This window comes from Pelodiscus sinensis, chromosome 17 (genome assembly GCF_049634645.1).
Source record: "Pelodiscus sinensis isolate JC-2024 chromosome 17, ASM4963464v1, whole genome shotgun sequence".
Classification (NCBI taxonomy): Eukaryota; Metazoa; Chordata; order Testudines; family Trionychidae; genus Pelodiscus; species Pelodiscus sinensis.
The window spans coordinates 21,763,169-21,785,795 of NC_134727.1; the positions used below are offsets into that span (position 1 = coordinate 21,763,169).

At 45.9% G+C, this 22,627-nt stretch overlaps 1 protein-coding gene across 4 annotated transcripts in view; it reads right to left on the reverse strand.

Annotated features, from left to right (window-relative positions):
• Window positions 1–12,946, reverse strand: part of SH3RF2 (SH3 domain containing ring finger 2) — a 117,931-nt gene extending 104,985 nt beyond the window's left edge. Inside the window, exons 1-2 of one of the 4 annotated variants that reach the window (XM_014576271.3) lie at window positions 12,770–12,946; window positions 11,022–11,531 (exon numbers count right to left, since the gene is read on the reverse strand). In XM_014576271.3, coding sequence (XP_014431757.2) covers window positions 11,022–11,402 — 381 coding nt within the window. In that variant the 5' untranslated portion in view covers window positions 11,403–11,531; window positions 12,770–12,946. Of the gene's footprint in view, window positions 1–11,021; window positions 11,532–12,152; window positions 12,363–12,769 lie in introns of those variants that run through there. The other 3 variants (XM_075900303.1, XM_075900304.1, XM_006128554.4) reach the window with 3 other exon arrangements.
• Between the last annotated feature and the right edge of the window lie 9,681 nt (window positions 12,947–22,627).

Genomic DNA, 22,627 nt, shown 5'->3' on the forward strand with positions numbered 1-22,627 from the left:
TTTATTGAACAAAACTCAGGGGCTACGTCTACATTGGCCCCTTTTCCGGAAGGGGCATGGTAATTTTTGAAATCGCAATAGGGAAATGCGTGGGGGATTTAAATATCCCCCGCGGCATTTAAATAAAAATGTCCGCCGCTTTTTTCCGGCTTTTAGAAAAGCCGGAAAAGAGCGTCTACACTGGCCCCGATCCTCCGGAAAAAGCGCCCTTTTCCGGAGGATCTTATTCCTACTTCCGGAAAAGGGGCCAATGTAGACGTAGCCAGGGAGACTGGGAAAAGGAGGTGGGAGAGGGGAAGAGAGAGGGTGGGAGAGGGGAGGGCGACTACAATGATGAGGGGTTTGGAACAGGTCCCATATGAAGAGAGGCTAAAGAGACTGGGACTTCTCAGCTTAGAAAAGAGGAGATGGAGGGGGGATATGATAGAGCTCTGTAAAAGCACGAGTGGGGTGGAGAGGGTGCATACAGAAAAGTTCTTCATTAGTTCCCATAATAGAAGGACTAGAGGACACCAAAGGAAAGGAATGGATAGCAGGCTTCAACTAATAACAGAAAGTTGTTCTTCACAAAGCAAATAGTTAACCTGTGGAACTCCTTGCTGCAGGAGGCTGTGAAGGCTAGAACTAGAACAGAGTTTAAAGAGAAGTGAGATCAATTCATAGAGGTTAGGTCCATGGAGTGGTATTAGCCAGGGGGTAGGAGTGGTGTCCCTGCCTGAAGTTTGTGGAAGGCTGGAGAGGGATGGCACGAGACAAATGGCTTGGTCACTGTCTTCGGTCCATCCCCTCCAGGGTCCCTAGGGTTGGCCGCTGTCGGCAGACAGGCTATTGGGCTAGATGGACCTTTGGTCTGACCCAGTATGGCCATTGTAAGCTCAGGGCTCAGGGTCGGGGGTCTCAGTGGACCACCTTGATTTTCATGCAAACCTGCTCCTGGGTGGCCAGGCTGGCAGCTCTCCTGCCCTAGACGGCCGCTTTCCTGTGCCTAGTGCGGAGGTTGTGGACGAGGTCTACGATCTCCGCACTGGACCAGGCGGGTGCCCACCTCTTGCAGTCCTGGGCAAGCTCCCGGGAGCCGCCAGCCTGGTCCCGGGAAGAGGGAGAGTGCTGGGGGGCATCGGGTGGGTGGCTCGAGCTGTGCCAGGGGCAGGGTCTGCTGGCTGGGTGCTGACAGGCTTGCACCTGGCACGGGCACCGTAGCCAGCCCGTGCCCCTTTAAGGGCTCTGGGGCTGGGAGGGGGGCAGACGAGTTTCCCTGGTGTTGGCCAGAGTGGCCACCAGGGAAAGCTGGGGAGGGCTAGCCTCCCACTAGTTCAAATTAAGGGGCTACACACCCCTTAATTCGAACTAGTAAGTTCGAACTAGGCTTAGTCCTCGTGGAATGAGGTTTACCTAGTTCGAACTAAGCGCTCCGCTAGTTCGAATTAAGTTCGAACTAGCGGAGCGCTAGTGTAGCGCCTATCAAAGTTAATTCGAACTAACGTCCGTTAGTTCGAATTAATTTTGTAGTGTAGACATACCCATAGCTACCTTAATATGTAGCACCCAGTGCTGCCTTCTGAAAGCCTGCTGTATCTTAAGGGTTATCCTCTTTTGCTGTTCATATTGTGTGGCTCCCTGCATTTCAGTGAATTGCTTTCTAATTACAATAGGTACAGGCAGCAATTACTGCACTCAGACCAGCTGCAGGGAGAAGGGGGAGGAGTGCAAGCAATGCTGTGATGCACAGAAAGTGTACAGTGCCAACTGCAGTATTTGTTCTGGCACTGGAGAAATCATTAGCAAACCACAACTAGGATACCAGTGGTGCCAATTCAGATATATTTTGGGAGGGGGAGTAAATTCTGGTTTCTTCCCCACCCCCAGTAGAGACCCCAAGTCTCCCTCAACTGGGAAATCTCCCATTTCTTACCCACACTCTGCAGGATCTGGGGCTACCAGGGCTAAAGTTCCTGAAGGACTCCCCTATGCTCTGCCATTCAGAAATAGATGCCCCATAGGCCAGGTGGCAATTCCACAAACTGACATTTGGCCCAGCTGCCCCTCCATCCGTAGGGTCAGATTAAATATCAGTGGTGCTGAAATCAGCCCCCCTCTAGTAGCAACTGGTGCAGAACCTTGTCGTCAAGGTGGCCAACCGTACCCCTCCCCCCAGCTCAGGAGCCTATGGGACTTTAAGGAAGTTCAAAAGCCTTGTGTGGCAAGGACATTGGCTCCCTGACCTCCCAGCTGATGACACCGTTGGCTATTTTGTGCTGTTCTGGTCACCATAAGCCAAAACCTGACCTGGGGTGATATATAGGAAAGGGGCACAGCATAGGACAGCACTGGGAATGGTGGGAATGGAAGTGGAACTGACTTCATCGCTAGCTGGTACACAATGGGACATGGTATGGCAGCCACCATGGCATGAACAGCCCACCCCCCACATGTGAGTAGCATGTACACCACTGCCGGCAGCAGCTGCTAGCCTCGGAGAGAGTGCTTCTTCATTTTAAAAATCAGCACTGTGTGCCTCACCCTGAGTCAGTGTGTGTTGATAGGCAAGCTCTTGTTCCTAATACATGCTCAGCACCAGTCCACTCCTTTCTCCTCCAAGCACAACCTGACTCTAATCAGTCAGGATTTTGCCTCATATTGTTAGGTCATTACTGAGTCTGGAAAGGAGCAGAATGCCAGGTGAAGAAAGCTTTGAGTAGCAAAATGGGTCAATAACTTGCTTCCTGCTGTACTTCTCTCCTATTTCTGGAATCTTAGGTGCAAATGCAAAGAATGTTTGACATGCAGTTTCAAAAGAGCTGGCAAAGTAAATCCTGTCAATTCAAAAAGGAGCTGGAGATGATTTCAGAAGAGAAGAGAATAGCAAGGCATAGTCACTATATATAGGACCCAGTGTGAAGGTGGCAACGTTGGAGTACGCTGTATTTTTATCTCAATAGAGGAGGTATCTGTCTATCTCCCAGAAAATGCTGTAGGGGGATGTTATCCTCCTGTACATGCACTGAGACAAGAACATACGCCTTAGGCAGATGAGTATTTTCTATGTTTCTAAGGGCAGACTTTCATGCTCTCTGGATATTTTTGTCTGGCTCAGTTTTTTCCCCGTATTTTCCTTGTTCTATAATGTTCAAATAGCAGTTTAGTGGCGTGATTCACTAACAAAGTATCTGTTTCTGGGATACAGTTTGGTCCTGCTACACTTTCGAGGACTATGGAAGCATTCTGCATAGTGCTACAGACAGAAACTTTTCACTCTTCACACGATGGTCAAAAATGTTTTACTTTGTATCCACACTATAGCTTTCTCTCTTAGCTGAAAAGTTTAAGATACTTGCTTCACAACCACAGGTATCTGCATCCATGGATGTGGATTCAGATACATGTGGCTCATTTCTGCAGATATGGATGCGGATGCAAATTTTGTGTCTAAAACCCATTATATCCTTCGGTATCCAGATGAGAATATCTTGGATCATTTTTCGTGGATGTGGATACAAATTATATCTGTGCAGGGCTTTAACTATGACTATTGTCTCCACTAAAATCCTCACAAAAATGAGATGCTAATTTCACCGAGCTTGATCCAAAGCTCATTCATGATTCAAGATTATTCTTTGTCACAAACTTTAATAGCTTGTTTTTCACAAATCTTAAACTGAGAAGAGTCACCAATTTGAATCATTGTTACAGTTCATTTGAATGCAAACAGTGAGCTAGAAATCAATATGTTTCGAGATTTATCTGCATTTTCTCTGAGGTTCTCTCTACTCTTCATTAAACCGTGGTGGGCTTTTTTTTTTTAATCAAGTTATTTTAAGAACATTATGAAAACTGCTGGAGAGGGTCGGGAATGAGGGAAATCATCTCAGAAGTTCAAACTTGTTCTGCAACTGAAAATACTCAAGAAACCAGGCTGCTGTCTTTCCAGATTCCTTCATCCGAGCTATATAATAATAATAATAATGCTAGGGACATCTAAGACTTGATCCAAAGCCCATGGAATGACTTCCAATGACTTCAATGGGCACAGAAAAAGGCTCCTTCAGTGCCTTCTCACCCAAGGTCTTAAAGTGCATTTAAAATCTCAAATAATTTTGTCTTCACAATGTACTTCTGAGCTAGGTAAGTATCATCATTCTATAGTTTGGAGAACAAAGGCAGCTCAATCCCATTTCCACCGGAGTTAATGGGGGATTTGCCCAAGATCCCACAGGGAGTCTGGGGGACAAGATGGCCTCCAGATTGCTACTCCTATGCTGTTACCAGAAGACACTCTGTCTTCCCAATCTGTCTTAACCAGAAAACCATTTCCCCCTGTCCAGCTATGTTTACTACATGGGCAATATCATTTTTATAGAGGCCTTGAATTATTATAATTTATCTTGGTGATCAGAGGACATAAACTCATGTATTTGTCTTGAATTTTTCAATTCTAATCACATCCGTGATTGTTACCATTTTAGAGTCAGCAACATCTTGTCAGTAAGGGCTAGTTCAGTTAGGGGACTTTCTGTGTGTTATGTGTGTACATGGCCTGGTTCATCACTGCGGTATATATCACAGTGCTATATAAATGCAAGGCTTCTTCCAGGAGGGTCAGCAGCGTTAGTTTGTGTCCCATCCCTAAGCTCCTTTCCCTGAAGCTAGCCTCCGGGATTTTCAGGATCTCTACCAAGCATTTATAAATCTCAACTACCCACCCAGAGAAATAAAAAAGCAAATTGAAAGAGCCAGACGAATACCTAGAAACCATCTACTTCAAGACAGACCCAAGAAAACCAACAATAGAACACCACTTGTCATCACCTACAACCCCCAACTTAAACCTGTCCAACACATTATCAATAAACTACAGCTTATATTGGAACAGGATACCATACTCAAAGAGGCTCTGGGAGACAGACCCATAGTCTCCTATAGACAACCACCTAACCTCAAGATGATTCTTACCAACCACCACAGGACATACCACACTAATACCAACCCTGGTACCTTCCCTTGCAACAAACCCCGTTGCCAGCTTTGTCCACATATTCATTCTGCTGATACCATTATTGGACCTAACCAAGTGAGTTATAAGATCAAGAACACATATTCCTGCGCATCCAGAAATATAATCTATGCTATCATGTGCCGAAAGTGTCCGTCTGCTATGTACATTGGACAAACATCTCAGACACTTCGCCAAAGGATTAATGCCCACAAAACAGATATCAGACAAGATCACAAAGAGAAAACAGTTTCTTGCCACTTTAACCAGAAAGGACACTCTCTAAGGGTATGTCTACACTACAAAGTTAGTTCGAACTAACGGACGTTAGTTCGAACTAACTTTAATAGGTGCTACACTAGCGCTCCGCTAGTTCGAATTTGAATCGAACTAGCGGAGCGCTTAGTTCGAACTAGGTAAACCTCATTTTACGAGGACTAACGCCTAGTTCGAACTAGCTAGTTCGAACTAAGGGCTGTGTAGCCCTTTAGTTCGAACTAGTGGGAGGCTAGCCCTCCCCAGGTTTCCCTGGTGGCCACTCTGGCCAACACCAGGGAAACTCTATGCCCCCCTCCCGGCCCCGGACCCCTTAAAGGGGCACGGGCTGGCTACGGTGCCCGTGCCAGGTGCAAGCCTGCCAGCACCCAGCTAGCAGACCCTGCACCTGGCACGGCACAGAGCCACCCACCCGATGCCCCCCAGCCCACCCCCTCTTGCCGGGACCAGGCTGGCGGCTCCCGGGAGCTTGCCCTGGACCGCAAGAGGCGGGCACCTTCCTGGGCTAGTGCGGACATCGTGGACCTCGTCCACGATCTCCGCACTAGGCACAGGAAAGTGGCCGTCTAGGGCAGGAGAGCTGCCAGCCTGGCCACCCAGGACCAGGTGTGCATGAAAATCAAGGGGGTCCACTGAGACCCCCGACCCTGAGCCCTGAGCTTACAATGGCCGTACTGGGTCAGACCAAAGGTCCATCTAGCCCAGTAGCCTGTCTGCCAACAGCGGCCAACCCTAGGGACCCTGGAGGGGATGGACCAAAGACAATGACCAAGCCATTTGTCTCGTGCCATCCCTCTCCAGCCTTCCACAAACTTTGGGCAGGGACACCACTCCTACCCTCTGGCTAATAGGACTCCATGGACCCAACCTCCATGACTTGATCTCACTTCCCTTTAAACTCTGTTCTAGTTGTAGCCTTCACAGCCTCCTGCAGCAAGGAGTTCCACAGGTTAACTATTTGCTTTGGGAAGAAGAACAACTTTCTCTTACTAGTTTGAAGCCTGCTACCCAGTCCTTTCCTTTGGTGTCCTCTAGTCCTTCTTTATGGGAACTCAGGAAGAACTTTTCTGAATGCACCCTCTCCACCCAACCCCTGCTTTTAGAGACCTCTATCCTGTCCCCCCTCCGTCTCCTCTTTTCTAAGCTGAACAGTCCCAGTCTCTGTAGCCTCTCTTCATCTGGGACCTGTTCCCAACCCCTGATCATGTTAGTTGCCCTCCCCTCTCCCAGCCTTTCTCTTCCCCTCTCCCACCTCCTTTTCCCAGTCTCCCCCAGTTTTTTTTCAATAAAGACAGAGTCAATGTTGGAAGAAACGTTATCTTTATTTTGTACATCAATAAGAAGGGGGGCTAAGGAAGGGTAAGTGGAAGGAGGTGAGGGAGGAATGGGGTACGAGCCCCCGATGGGGAGGACTGGGCTGGCTCTGTGGGCTCCTCACGGTGGAAGCTCTCCTGCAGCCCCCCAATTACTCCCTCTCCCCAGATGGCAGCCTGCGGCAAGTGCAGCTGGGCTGATGGCCGAGTGGTGTGATGTGCCCAGTGTGGGCACTCAGGGCACTCCAAGCCAGAACTTCTTTGCAAGCGGGGCACCCCTTAGAACTGTGTGTCCGGGGTGGGGGTCGGGACCCTTTAAGCGCAGCCCTCGGCTAGCCTGAGACAGCATCTCCATGCTCTAAGTCCTCCTTTTATGCCCTGCCGGCACTGCTTCCGGCCATCCTTAAGCCCTGTTCAGAGTCCACTCAATGTGGACTTGCTAGTTCGAACTAGCAAAACGCTAGTTCGAACTAGTTTTTAGTTCTAGATGCGTTAGTTCGAACTAGCTTAGTTCGAATTAACTAATTCGAACTAAGTTAGTTCGAACTAGCGCTGTAGTGTAGACATACCCTAAATGACTTAGCCACCTGCATTCTGCTACAAAGACCTTTTACATCTGCACTTGAAAGGGAATCCTCTGAACTGTCATTCATGTTAAAATTCGACACTTGCCAACAAGGACTTAACAAGACTTTGAACTTTCTCACCCATTACCAAGACAGTTTCCCCAATTATCACCTGTAATACCATTAACTCACAAACATCCCACTCTCCCTACCTTTAATATCAGCAATTCACGACATTTACCTTCCTTCCTCCCCCTTCCCACCCCCCCCGCATCCCCCTTCTGTTCTGCAATGTGATTTGTCCTCTTCATATTTGTTCATTTTTTTTAATTGTATCCTTTGGTATATATGGTTGTGACTACTTTCTTCCACTATTTGATCTGAGGAAGTGGGTCTGGCCCACGAAAGCTCATCATCTAATAAACCATCTTGTTAGTCTTCAAAGTGCTACATTGTCCTGCATTTTGCTTCTATATAAATGGAGCTACCAAAACGTGTAGCATTCTGCAGCATTTCTGAGGATCTCAAAGTGCTTTATAATATTAATTAAGCTTTTCAGCACTCTTATAGTATATGTTGTTATGCCCATTTCCAGATGGTTAGACTAAGGCATGGAGATGTTAAGGGGCTTCCTCAGTAGTACTCAATGAGGCAATGCCAGAGCAACATACAGAACATCACAGTCCTGTTGTCTTGGACTTTTCTCTAGCCAGCAGGGAAGTAGTCTAATCAGCTATTCTAATTCCAAGGATAATTTTATTTTAACTGGTTTTGGTAGCAGCAAATAGCTGAATGACACTAATGAACAATATCAGTAAAAGGTTTTTACTTGTCCTGAGAGCTAAGTAATATCTAAAGCACCCAGAGAGAAAAGAAGAAGATGATCATAAAAGGAATTAAGTTTTTGAATGGGGGCTGGAAGTAAACAGGATAAATTATTAAACTTTCTATCTCAAGGTGCAAATTCAGCCCCTAGTGACAGTAACTGAAAATGACTGCTATTTGATAAGGCTACATCTACACTGCAGCACTATTTTGGGATACAGAGGTATCCCGAAATAGCTACTCTGTGTCTTTTGAGCATGCCCGTTATTTCAAAATATAATGGGCACACTATTCCGACGTCCTGTAAATCTCATTAGAGGAGTGCCGGATATTTCAGAATAGCGATTTATTTCAAAATAAGTGCTATGTAGACAGCACCAAATTTCAAAATTCACTCAAAATAAGCTACACAATTTGCCTAGCTCAAATTGTGTAGCTTATTTTGAGCTCTGGGTGCAGTGTAGATGCACCCTAAATGACTAGCAGCCTCTCTGAAATACATCAGTGATTAATTCCAGCTCCTAGAGGGGATCTATTTTCTATTGGCCATGCCACCAATTGTCATTTCATTGACTGCTTTAATACAGCCAGCAATTAAGGGTTACATGGTGATGGAGGCTGAAATGCCCATGTGATGGTCTTTGGGGTGAAGAACAAAGATGGGGGTATTGTCAAAGAAAATTTATACTTCTATTATCTGATATATTTGTTCTGGGGCTACAGAACTTCACTTCATAGGACAGACTAATTTGTCACTTGCACTACGTTCATTCATAGAGTAATTTAAAGAATGAAGCAATGAAGTAAATAGCAGGAGATTGATTTTCTATTGTATTATGCCTTCCAAGCCTTCCACTCTATCAATATTGCAGTTCAGGCCATTTGGGACTCTGCTTGGTGTATTATGGTTAGGACTGGATTTGAGCTACAGCCAGAATTTTCCTGGTCTGGGTGAAATATATTTTGCGGCAGAACAGGTAGGTGTGCAGGAGAACGAGGTGACTGATTTCCTCCATGATGACTGGCTCTGGTTTCTTATCTGGCCGGTGACCTAACAGAATGAAAAATGAGACTACTGGCAGTGATAAGGGCAGTGTGCTCACTTAATAACCCTACTAGGATTACAATAATATCCACCAATAGGCTACCATGTCTGCTAGTGCTCTCCAGTGGGATTTGCAGTTTATCAAATGTCTTCCCTTTCTGCAAATAGTCTGGTTAAGAGCAGCCCTCACCTTTTACGCTTTACGGTCACAGGGAAATGACAAGTAACCAAACCATTGTAAAATTTAATTTGCTACAGCCTCCATTTCCATGCATGATAAATGTAATAATATAATGATAGAGGCAAGTTTTCTAATTCCCTCCTCTGTATGTATGTACATATCTATTACTTATTTATTGTATGAATTTAGGGATGATGAAAGGTTACCACTTGACAATCTAGAACCACTAGACCATAGACTAGATCAAGAACACACAGTGGAAATGCAAGCTTACCCATACTATCCCTTTTATTTATGTCAACCCTGACCTTAAAGAAACATAAAAAACAACAAATGGTCTGGTAGCACTTTATAGACTAACAAAACATAAAGATGGTATCATGAGCTTTTGTGGGCACAGCCCAGTTCTTCAGATGACCTGAGTTTTGAGTTTAGAATGTGCAGACCCAAAATAAATAGGAGACAATGAAGAGGAGGAAAGAAACAGACTTCTACAACTGAGGGAAATTCAGACTCTTGGTTAAGGCTGGATTGGGATGCCATTTAGATTACAGTGCCACATTAATCCATGGGACATCAGATTAAAGACACAACATATTTCTCATACACCACCCAACAGCTGCCAGAGAACAGGAATTCTGGATCACTACCAAGCTGTGCTGGATTTGAACTATGGACAGGTAATAACAGCCATCCGTTCCCTTAAACAACACTGGTCTTTGGTGGCCACATCAGAAGGAGTTCCAGGGCATAAACTTTTGGGGCAGCAATGCCACATTTTCACACACTCAAATGGAAAAATCTGGGCTGCATTTCCAAAGATCATTTTAAAGTGCCACACATGAAAGAAGAGTTTCTAACTCCACAGAGGTTGTGAGATTCAATGGGCTGCATCTACCAAATTATACTTTTTTTAGGGTACAGTTTGGTATACTGTATCCAGTTCTAATTGTATACAGAAATATGCTTGTACTTAAATGTTACACAAACACTATGCACATGCAAGTATGTGGTTATTCAGTGTATATGTACTTGTAAATTCATGTCTCTGACAATCATTCTACTCAAATACCCTCTAACTTCACAACCCTTTGTTTTTGAGTATTTTGAAAAGGATTTAGATGAGAATTATATGAAAACTGTTCAAGAATTGAAGAGATGACAGATTAGGGACAGGAACCCAGTGCAGGTAAAATAAAATCTGTTGTCAAACTTTTACCCCAAATTCAGACAGAACCAAATTTATTTAAAAGGTCAAATAACATGAGTTGAATATATAAGATAAAAAATATCAGAAGATAACATGGAGAAAGCCACTTAGGGTTTCTAAAATTAGGCTGGTAAAATCACTGAAGGCGGATGTGGGCAGGGGGCAGAAGACCAGTCTAGTCAATAGATAAAAAGAAAAGACATTTCAACTTTTATCTTTCTTGATTCTGCATTTCCTGAGTTAATTTCAGATGGGAGATATATTTACCAAAATATCCATCTGCAAGTCAGAGCAGAAAATATTTCTGGCCCAACTGAAACAAGCAAGCACCAGAAAACTCATGATAAAAATTGTTTTATTGAAATTTTTGCAACCTGATTTTGAGAAAGACAGTTATTTTTTATAAGCTTGAGATTTAATGTTACTGCAGAGATCAGCTCAAATAGCCAAATATCACAAGGAGACAGCAGGCAGATTTGTAATCCAGTGAACTAGTTGCTTCTATACTAAGTATTTCTGCAGTGCTACTAACAGGAATGTTTTCATGGCTTTTGACACATAATAATGTAACTTTTTCTACCTATGAAGATATTAAGAAACATGGACTCTCCTTACCCCTTCCGTATGGATCCTGGGATTTGGTGCCAGCCTGTACTGATTAAGTTGTAAACCTCTTGGATCTCCCCTGTCTCTCCTGATGGAGGCAGGAGAGGTCAGGACCCGAGATCTTTGGATGGAGCCAAACCTTGTAACATTTTGTCCATATCTGACACTGTCCAGTAAGCGAATTAGAAGCAAGTTGGACGGTAACTCTTCAATGCTGCAGAAGACTAGAGTTCTGCACTCTGGGCACCTCAGCTCATTCTGGGATTTCAGTATCCCCTGTAAACAAGGTTTGCAGAAGGTGTGCTGGCATGGTAGCACCTTGGCCGTGACATCTAGCTTTTCAAAGCACACAGGACATTCCAACAGGTCAAGCAAAGCAAAATCATCCATCTTTAGTGAAGAACTCCAGTCTCACGTGAAGCCAGAAAAGTCCACATGATACATTCACCAGGGCATTGGGTAGCAGTTACTTCAGTACCTTCAAAAATGACACTGAAATCTTGAACTCAGAAAACCATCCTGCACCAAGGAAAAGAGAGGAGGAGGAAATAAAGGAGCAGAACTTGACTGCTACAGTATGAAACCTATCCCACCTACATTGCAAAGCAATGCCTCACGAGCCAATTTGCAAATGTATACTTTGCTCTCGCATCCAAGTTTGAAGTGAGTCATTTGTGATTCAGTACTAGTAAGAAGAATTGTATTCAAGCTCAAGTCTGCTACAGGAGAGACCAAGCTTCTGTTCCTATGGGTAGATAAATAACCGTAGCTCGATTGAGTCGACCATATTAATTCTTCATGACTGTGACCCAAAGCAGGGTGACTCAATCAAACGGGAACATTTGTTCTCACATATACTGTAGGAAAACTTTGCCTTAATGCTTTGCAGTCTATTTTAATGTTAATTAGGAATAGTATAACAATACTTAACCATCTCAGGAGAGGAGATCCTCTGATAAATATCCCATAGAGTCGAGAGTAAATATATTAAATCTTAACACAGCAGTTTAGTTACACACAATCCCACATACACCCACGCTGTTTCATTTTTAACATCTTTCCTCATTAGCTTTCTTTCTACTAGTTTTGGCAGCAATTCTGTTAAAAAAAGTCATCCATATACAAACATAATTCTTGTACCTTGATGAGAGACTTCAGTTAAGGAGTTACATGACTCTAGTTAAGGAGCTCTGCAATTTCATCCTCACCTAGTCTTGTTGCTTCAGTTATCCAAAACAGCCTGAGATGAAGTCATTATTCCTCCCACAATGTAAAGTCACTCAACCTGTTTAGCAAATTTTACAATTGTATGTTGTTTTACACTGGAATATGTATACATTCTGGATACAAGTTATAGCTTGTACAGTTTCTTAACATACAGTAAAAGTGTGTGTGTGTGTGTGTGTGTGTGTGTGTGTGTGTGTGTGTGTGTGTGTGTGTGTGTGTGTGTGTGTGTGTGTGTGTGAGAGAGAGAGAGAGAGAGAGAGAGAGAGATACCTAAAAAGATTCTATTTACCAGGAATAATTTCCCCTCTGATGTTGAAACAAAATGTTGTTAACCCTGGCTTGTGCAATTTTAAATAAAAAGATTTTGTAGGATATTTTGCCTAGTAATCTGATCAGTTTATACCAGAACATTTCCCCATGGAGGAGGGAGAGTTATAAACAGCATAACTTTATTTGTTCAGCTTGTGTTTGAAGATATCTGCCCCAAAAGGAAATTAGAGCAGGCTGCTAATTCTTCAAGTACCACTAACCTTGTATTTGTGCCCTTTCCAAGGCAAAATCAGCTCTGCACAGCTTCTCCCTCCTCAAAATGCAGCCCTGTTGAAAACTTCAACATAACAACTATGTATGTTATTCATTGACAGATCAGCTTACATGTCCAGCTCTGTTAACTCTCTCACTGACTGACTGCTATTCAAAAGCAAGATTCAGAAAGACACTCCTGCTCCGTGGTTCTGGTTAGAAGCCAGATCCTCATTCGGTGTTCTGATCTCAGTGGAATTTATTCTGGACTTGCACTGCAGAAATGAGATCAGAATTTGGCTCTTCCTCTTTCTTGCCTATGCAACTGAGCTCGTTTCTGTGAAAAGGCACGGATCTTTGCTCTAAAGTCTCATTTTGCTATAAAACATGTTAATCAAAACAAAGCAAAGAAAAAAGATAGACGCAGTCTCAGAAATAGGCAGCAGTCAAACTTAGCATTATAAGAGCTGAGGTTTGCATACTGGCACAGTTCAATGGTCCAGAGACTAATTCCCCGTTTCTAGCACTGGCAGCAGACCTTCCAATGGTACCTCTTTCTGTTATATTTTATCAGATATGGGAATCCACTTTCTGGTCTGCTCTGGTGATCAGCCTGGATGCTATTAGATATTTGTGGGTCTGTCTGTGAGTCTGTTCAAGAACTCCTTCTGAATGGTAAGAGCTAGGACCACCACATTTGGTATGCAGCTTCCTCTTCTCTTAAACATAAAGCAGGGCCAGGGAGGGCTGGGTTGTACCAGGAGAACCAAAAGCACCAAGAAAGGAACTGTTTTCTATAAAATGGAAAGGTTCAGAGGGATGCAATACTGAGAGTGACCACTGGGGGCAGCGAGTCTGCAGGGGAGAGTTATCCTGCAGAGTGTCCACTGGTGACAGCCCTACCACCAGGGAACTGGCCAACAGGGCTGGGATTCCACCAACTTGCCTGCCAGCACACCAGGTAAGTAGCCCCCCTGCCCCAAAACTTCTATCCCCCCCCAGCCCTTGGCTGCAGCACTGGGGGGGGGGGGGGGAGGAGAAAAGGCCCCTGGTGGTTGGAGGGATGGGTAGCTGGGGGGAGAGGGGAAAACTGGGGAGCAAGAAAAGGCCCCAGCGGCCGTAGTAGTTGGAGGGGGGAGGGGAGAGAAAAGGCCAGTGCTGAATGGGACCTCTGTCCTGAGCCCCTTCTCACCCCCCAACGCTCACTATCGCAGCCTTCCCTGCTCTCATCCTCCTGCATCGCCTGCCCACAGTCCCAAGGTCCTGCCCTGACTCCTGTGCCCCGCCGCCAGCCAGCTCCCTGTCCTGAAGGAGCCAGGCAATGCCAGAAAAGTTTTCTAGTATCTTATAATTTACATACAATGGGCTAAAGTCACAAAGAGACCTAGACTACTTAGTCTAACATTTAGGTACCACTGGCATTCACAACCCCCTGCTCATCTGTGGCCTAACCCAGGAGGCCTAATTGCACCTAAATTTTCAGGCTAAAAGTTCCTAGATGCTTATATTTCTGCCTTTGGACCTTGGCCGTGATGCCTCATTCCTTACACCCAGATGCATAAGCCTCATTTGGTTGCACAAAGCAGGGCGAGCTAGGAATGGCATTGGTGGGGCTCAATTCTGTATGCAGGGTCACAGGTCATTTGCCAGATTGCATGCTATTGAAAATCCCTTGGAAGAGGTGGTACCTCACTATATAATTTTAGCCCAGTGGCTAAGACATTCACATAGGATGTGAGAGACCCATGTTCAAATACTTTCTCCCCTTTAAGCAGAGAAGAGAAAGGAACCTGACTTAGGCCAGGTCTATACTAGGTGAGAAGTCCACCTAAGACAGGCAACTCCAGCTACATGAATAGCATCTGGAGTTGACACATCTTAGGTTGAATTTCCACAATGTCTCCACTGCAGGAGGTCAACAGGAGAAACTCTCCCCTCAACTTCCCTTATTCCTCACAACCCTGTGGAGTACTAAGTCAATGGGGTTGCCATCAGCGATTCATTTAGTGGGTCCTTACTATACCCGCTAAATCAAATCCTGGGAGATTGACTTTCGCAGCGTTGATCTTGGGGTAAATGCAGACAAGCCCTTAAAGACCTAACTCACTGAAAGGAGGAGGCTTTGGACATGCCTCTTACCAGGACATCTCTCATTGGCTAGCTTAGGCAGCTCCTAATTTGGTATGCTGTCTTTTGCAAATCCCATTGTTAGGCACCAGTGTTCCCTCTAAACTGCAGGGCAGCACAGCTTCACAGCTGATTAATCAGCCCTACCCAGTAAGTCTGCTCCATGCACAGAGCCCTGAGTCTCTGACTGGGTGATTAATCACCTGGGAAGCTGTGCTGCCGCGCAGCTTAGAGGGAACACTGTTAGGTACCTCTTTCTTCTCATTCATTGTATAGGGAGCCTGGTGCCAGCCTCATGATCTTGAATCCAATTATTTTTCTAGACATCTGAAAGGTGTGAGGCTCTGCGTTGCAATGCTGAAGTCTCTTTGGCTATGTCTAGACTGCAAGCCTCTTTCGAAAGAGGCTTTTTTGAAAGTATCTTTCAAAAAAGCCTCTTTTGAAAAAGCGCATCTAGACTACAATACGCGGATTGGGAAATCGATCCACTTTTTCGAAAAAGAGCGTCCTGACTGCTGGACGCTCTTTCGAAATTAAAAGCCGCCTGGAACCGCTTCTGCCAGGGCATGGGGGCAGCATTTCCTTCCGGGTGCTGCTGCCTGCCCTTTGCAGAGACGCGTGGTGAGAGGGACGCCCCATGAACACCCGTTGCTCTGCTTCTGCAGCTGTCTTTGCTGTCCCTCTAGGAGGTAAGCAAGGCATTGCAGTGCTGGTTTGGAGTGCTCAGCTTCCTGGGACACCCCAGCAGGTTTTTTGTGTGGAGGTTTTTCTGTTTTAGACCCATTTTTTTTGGCATGGAGCCAGAGCTGCCCCTGGGCAGGCGATGGCCCCACGCCATCATACTGCAAGTGTTGCTGCATCTACATGACACAGTCATGAGGCTACTTCCCCATCTGGACCCAGACCAGAGGTATGAAGGGATCGTCCGTCAAGCAGCCGCACTGCCCTTGCCTCCAAACTTCTTTGTGGACAGGCGTTTTTGGAGGCTTGACACCAGCTCTGACTGGTGGGACCGGCTCATTATGCAGCTCTGGGATGACCAAGAGTGGCTACGCAACTTCCGGATGCAAAAGACCACTTTCCAGGAGCTGTGTACCTGGCTCGCCCCTGCTCTGCAACGGCAAGACACCCACCTGCAGCCCGCTATCCCCGTGGAAAAGAGGGTCGCCATTGCCCTCTGGAAGCTGGCAACCCCCGATAGCTACCGCTCCGTGGGACACCAATTTGGAATGGGCAGGTCTACTGTTGGATACATCTGATGGAGGTAAGTCATTGTCTGGGGACAGTCACAGTTTGGGGTGGGGGGAAGGGAGACTGTCAGGAAGGGCAAAGTGGAGTGTGAGTGGGAGGGAGCTTCTCCACTCACCCTGAATTGTTGGGGGGGGGGGAGTTCTGAGGAGGGGATTCCCGGGGTGTTTGAGAGGGAAGGTGGGTGGTGGGTTCTCCTCCTAAGAGATAAGGCACCCCTTCTAACATTTTGTTGTCTGTCTCGTTCTGCAGGTGGTGAGGGCCATCAATTCGGAGCTGCTCATCGTCTGTCTACCAGATCTGGACAGCGTCATGGCCGGCTTTGCTGCCCTTGGCTTCCCGAATTGTGGAGGAGCGCTCGATAGGACACACATTCCAATCCGTGAACCGCCCCATCAAGCAGCCCAATTCATTAACAGAAAGGGCTACTTTTCTATGGTCCTCCAGGCCCTGGTCGACTATCGTGGCCAGTTTTCTGACATTTGTGTTGGGTGGTCAGGGTGGGCACATGATGCACGCATCTTCAGGAACTCGTACCTCTACTGGAGGCTTCAGGCAGGAACATTTTTCCTGCATCACAACTTTGCGGTTGGGGATGTGCACATGCCGGTGTGCATAGTGGCTGATGCCGCGTACCCCCTGATGCTGTGGCTGATGAAGCCCTACACCGGCCACCTGGATGCGAGCAAGGAGCAGTTTAATGCTCGCCTTAACCGGGCTCGCAACCAGGTGGAATGTGTGTTCGGACGTTTAAAAGGCAGATTCCGGTGCTTGCTCACACGCCTAGACATGGGGGAGAGCAACATCCCTGAGGTGGTGGCCGCGTGTTGCGTTCTCCATAACCTGGTGGAGAGGAAAGGGGAGGCCTTCCTACCAGGGTGGGGTACAGGTGCTGATGGTCAGGAGAGGCACTTTGCCCAGCCCCAGACAGCTGCCATCCGCCAGGCTCACCGGTCTGCTGTTTGCATACGGGAGGCCCTACGGGAGCAATTCTCAATTGGAGGCCACTGACTCTACTGAGGGGCTTCTGCCTGGGGACTGGGCCCTGACCCAAAAGAAGCTTCCCTCCACAACCCATCTCCTGACCCTGTTTGGAGAAATAATAAACACCAGGGTTTGTCTCAAAATAATAAGTTCTGTTTTATTTTTTTTAAATATCACTCACTGGAAAATAGTATAACTGTTGCAAACATAAAAAAGCTTTTGTTCATTTTTGATGTAGAAAATATACTTTCATGCCAAACTATGTACAATAAACATTTTGTTGAACACTTTCCTTGTCATGTAACTAGGGTGATGGGGATGCTTGAAACCTGGAGGGGGGAAGGGGACTTGAAACCTGGAGGGGGGAAGGGAATCAGGTTACACGGTGCTTGTCTGATCTCAGTCTCCTGCTTGGGCCTCGTGTTCGGGGTCCACCATGGCCACGGGATCGGGTGGTGCACCTGTCGGTTGGCTGGATAACAGCGGGTAGGTGCTCTTGGGACGGGGAGGCCTGGGGGAGAGGAGGGCCAGGGGGAGAGAGGGGCTGGGGAACTGGGGGGGCTGGGGGAGAGGGAGGTCCAAGGGGGGAAAGGGATGCTGCTGTGGAAGGGGGGTTTGGTGGGGCGGGGTCATGGGGTTCTGGAGGAGCAGGACTAGGCACAGGAGCAGGCAAGCCGTAGACCTCTCTGAGAGTGGCACTCAGGGACGTGCGCTGCTGGACCAGCTCCTCCATCAGCCGGTCATGCCATCGATCCTCTGCCTCCGCCCTCTCTCGCAGGATGGTGTTGAGCTCCTGCACGGCCTCCACATGCTGCCTCAGGATGTCCGCATACACACGCCTGTGTCTGCGGCTCCCATATCCCCGAGATGGAGGTGGGGCTGGGGTGCTGCGGCCCTCTTGCACGGCTGGTCTGGCTGTGGAGGAAAAGAGGAAGACACAACCTGTCCTAAAAAACTGGACTATGTAGCACTTAAAATACTAACAGGATGGTTTATTAGGGGATGAGCTTTCGTGGGCCAGTCCCACTTCCTCAGATCAGAGTAACACGGCTACATTTCTATCACAATCAGTCATGTGTGCAACACCTGTCCAAAAGGGCATGCCCTCTCCTTGAGACAAGGGAATCAAACATTCTGAAGGTAACACCGTGTGTGACCTGGGCATCAGCCTGAGCATGACAGGTTTCCCTTGTGTATCACCCACTGTGCACCCACCTACCTCCCCCTCCCCCGGGTGTTACACAACCTCACTGTACTCACCTGCTGCTTCATCTCCGGCGTCAGATGACACCTGGGAGGCCTCTAGGGTCTGGGTGACTGGCTCCAGGGTGAGGGTCGCCGTCTCCTCACTGTCCTCCTCTGGCACCATGTCCCTGTCTCCTGACTGCTCTGGGTCCTGCTCTGGCGCGTCCACCACAGGGTCCGCCAAGCCTGACTGCACGAGATGCCGTGGTGTGCGTGCTTCACCACCACCACCCAGGATCTGGTCCAGCTCACTATAGTAAGGGCAGGAGTGGAGGGTTGCCCTAGAATGGGAGCTATCCTCCCTGGCCTTCACATACCCTTGGCGCAGCTCCTTAACTTTGGAGCGCACCTGGTCCTGGGTGCGGGGGTAGTGTCCTTTCTGGGCCAGGAACTATGCCATGCGGCCATAAATGTCCGCATTTCACTGCCGGCTTTTTAGGGCTTGTAAGGCCTCCTCCTCTCCCCAGAGCTCAAGAAGGGTCTTGAGCTCTGGCCCAGACCATGACGGTGCCCGGCATTTGGAGCCCCTGGTTGGGTCCCCAGAAGGCTCTCTAGAAGGGCCAGGAGGGTCTTGGGGCTGGGACATGCTGCACTTCACCAGCCGTGTGCTCTGGCTGCTTTGCTGCCACAAGTGGCTGTGAGGGTGCCTGTCCCTTTAAGAAATGGCTGCAGACAGGAACCAGAGACATGCAAGCCATGCCCCAGATTGTCCACCAGGGCTTCTTCCTGGAGGCCATTATTTTCGAAAAAATGGCCTCCCCACGTCCACACACACTTATTTTCGACGGATCTCCGTCGAAAAAGGCGTTCTTCTTGTGCAATGAGGTTTACCGCCGTCGAAAGAAAAGCTGCGTTCTTTCGATTTAATTTCGAAAGAACACAGCTGCAGTCTAGACGCAGGTGAAGTTTTTTCGAAAAAACCCCTGAGTCTGGACACAGCCTTTGTGACTCTGGCACAGTCAGTGTAATTGCAGAGGGCATTCTTCTTCAGATTAATGGCTATTTACCACCATTCTATCATAAGTCAGTGAGTTCAACACACAGTTTATTGCTCTGATTTAAAAAAAAGCTTATTTATATGACTCTTAATGTTTAAAATTCATAGAGTAAGAGAAAAAGGTAATATTGTGACAATGTGTTCATTTTAAAGGGAATAAAGCATTAAGGATACAATTTCCACATCTTTAAGCCATTGTAGGATAGTTTAAAAACAAAACAGGACATGGATCTATGAACATCCATGGAAAGGGTACAGAGAAGAGCGACAAGAATGATTAAAGGTCTAGAGAACATGACCTATGAAGCCAGGCTTCATGAACTGGGCTTGTTTAGTTTGGAAAAAAGAAGATTAAGGGGGGACATGATAGCGGTTTTCAAATATCTAAAAGGGTGTCACAAGGAGGAAGGAGAAAATTTGTTCCTCTTGGTTTCTGAGGACAGGACAAGGAGTAATGGGCTTAAAGTGCAGCAGGGGAGGTTTAGATTGGACATTAGGAAAAAATTCCTAACTGTCAGGGTGGTCAAATATTGGAATAAATTGCCAAGGGAGGTGGTGGAATCTCCCTCTCTGGAGATATTTAAGAACAGGTTAGATAGACATCTGTCAGGGATGGTGTAGGTGGAGCTTGGTCCTGCCCTGAGGGCGGGGGGCTGGACTCGATGACCTCTTGAGGTCCCTTCCAGTCCTATTATTCTATGATTCTATGATTCTATGAACATACTGGTAACATTTTTTTAAGGTTCCCAAATGCATTTTTAATTTAGATTGGGTATTACAGTTGTGGTACATTAAACAGTAATCAATTATTAAAATATTTTTGAGACGTTATCCCAGTGTGGTAGACATTAGATTTTATGTGACTAAGTTATTTAGCTCAGCAAATACATTTTACGCTTCAATTAGAGCTCCTTCACTGTAAAATAATGGCCTGTCCCCTGTTGCTGCTATAGATGTGGAAATCCTATTGGAGTCACTGGGAGTAAAAAAGTGGTTAGTAGGGTATGTTTTAGTTATTTCTTGTTGAAGCTTGATTTTATAACTAAAATTGTACAGATTGTTATTTGGATGGAAAATATGTATTTTTAGGCTCAGATTTACCTGTGCTCTCTTATATGATCTTTATTTGTATTACCACAATCCCAACTAAGACTGGATGAAGAAGATTGGACAGGACAAAGAATCAAGCCAGAAAGTTTTGGAACTAGGGTAGCAAGCTCTGTGGGTTGAATGAGAATGAGTCTTCTCTTCACCCCATCCCAAATGCAGTGACTTCAGAGGTGTTCCATGGGAACTTCTGCAGTTTACAGTTACCTTTTCTTGTAACGTTTGGGTTTGGAGTCGTTAGTGACCTTCTTCCATGAGCCAACGGGCCTGTTCTTGCTCCCAGTGAAGTCAATGGGAGTATTATCATTAGTAAGAGCAGGACTGGGGCCAAGATGCTGAGGGATCATTTTGCAGATTTACTGCTCTGTACGGTTCTATCCTTGCAAAGTGCTGAGCACCTTTCTCCATCTGTAAATCTCTCTATTTTGATTCAAACAATTGGACTGAAGGTTTCTGAAGTTTTAAAACTAACATAAAAGTAGGGTCTGATCCTATAAGGTGTTGAATACCCACAATTCCTACTTTTTTATGTAGGAGGCAAAGTAGCATGACATCTCACAGGACTGGACACTTTAATATAGCAAGTGTTCTATGTAGTCTACTCAATCGTCTCTTTTAAACTTTTTGGCTTGGAAGACTATGTAAAGATTGCATTTACATGGGAATGACAGGTTGAACCTCTTAATCTGGCACCCTCAGGACCTGACTGGTTCCAAACCAGAGAATTTTCTGGACCACGGGAGGTCAATATTGTCTAGCAGCATTACCAGCACTTCCACTGGTTGCTGAGCTCTAGAAGACATTTAGTGGTAAATTAGTGTTAAATAAGAGCACAGAACACTGAAAGATAGGATTTATGGCTGTAAGCAAACTTTATGTGACCATGGGAAACTAGACCACAGTCACAAAAAGTAGACATCCAGGTAACTAAAATAATTCCAGATGATGGACCAGAGAGTTCTGAACTACAGAGGTTCAACCTCTATATATTTAGGCTTTAGGCATGACATGTAATATCCCTGTGGCTCAGTTCTCAAAATGAGAGATCATTTTTTCTCTTCCCTTTGTCTATTTTGTGTATTCACAGAAGCAGGGACTTTATCTTGCTTGAGATTCTTACAAAGGGCTTGTCAATTGCTTAATAGTGCCCTGCTCTCAACTGGAGTCTGTGGGTGCTACCATAACATTATTATTAATAATACTTTGCATTTTATATAATGGTTTTAATCTTCAAAGCTGTTTCTCAAGAGTACTTAATGTTGGTAACATTCCTATGAGATAAGTAAGTATTATCCCCATTTTATATCTGGGTGGAAGATATGGATACATTAAGTCTGAGCAAATCAGTGTCAATCTGGGATTAGAACACAAGATTTGACTGGCTTCCAGCACCAAACTAGACCATACTACCTGCTCATTGATTTAGCGATGTTCCTCTCAAAATTATATGTCAGAGCTATAAATCTGTCAATCCTTCCCTCTCTTTTTAAAATTTCCATTTGATAGTTATTCTGTAATTAACAATGCTCCTGGTCTAACAATGTACTTAGCTCTTGTGGGGCACTGAGTGCCTGTAGCATCCTGTATCAGCTGGAAGAAATGACTGTAGTTATCTCAAAGTCTGGTCCGGTCACTTAGTACCCAGCTGCTCTCTCTGAGTGTTTTTCAATTCCTGTGTTGCAATGGGTGCCTTGTACTGCATGAAAAAATATATTCCTAAAGTCAAAGCAAACTTTGTTCTTCTTTAAACTTAATTTTCTCTATTATAAAACTTTTATTTTTGGAAAACTGCATATAGAGCAGGAATTACCGTTCTGCTTCAGTGTAGCTAGAGCTTCAGTAGACAGATTTGCTGTAGCCACAAGTCTTAGCACATAAACTTAACCACAAGTCTTAGCCATAACCTTTTGTCTTTTCCCCTCTGCCTCTAGTACACTCCTCAGCTGGCTTTCTCAGAAACTAGATCAACTAAACAACAAGCTTCAAAACACACATGTTTTGTCCCCTCTGTGTCTCAAGATGCATCATCGCCAATGAAAGGTTCTGCCCTCCCAGGGAGGAGAGTTAAAAGTCAATTACTGAGGACCAAATGAACATGCTCAGCTTCGTAGTAACTTGTCTTGCCACTCCCCCAAGGAGAAAGAGCTGTTGTTGTCAG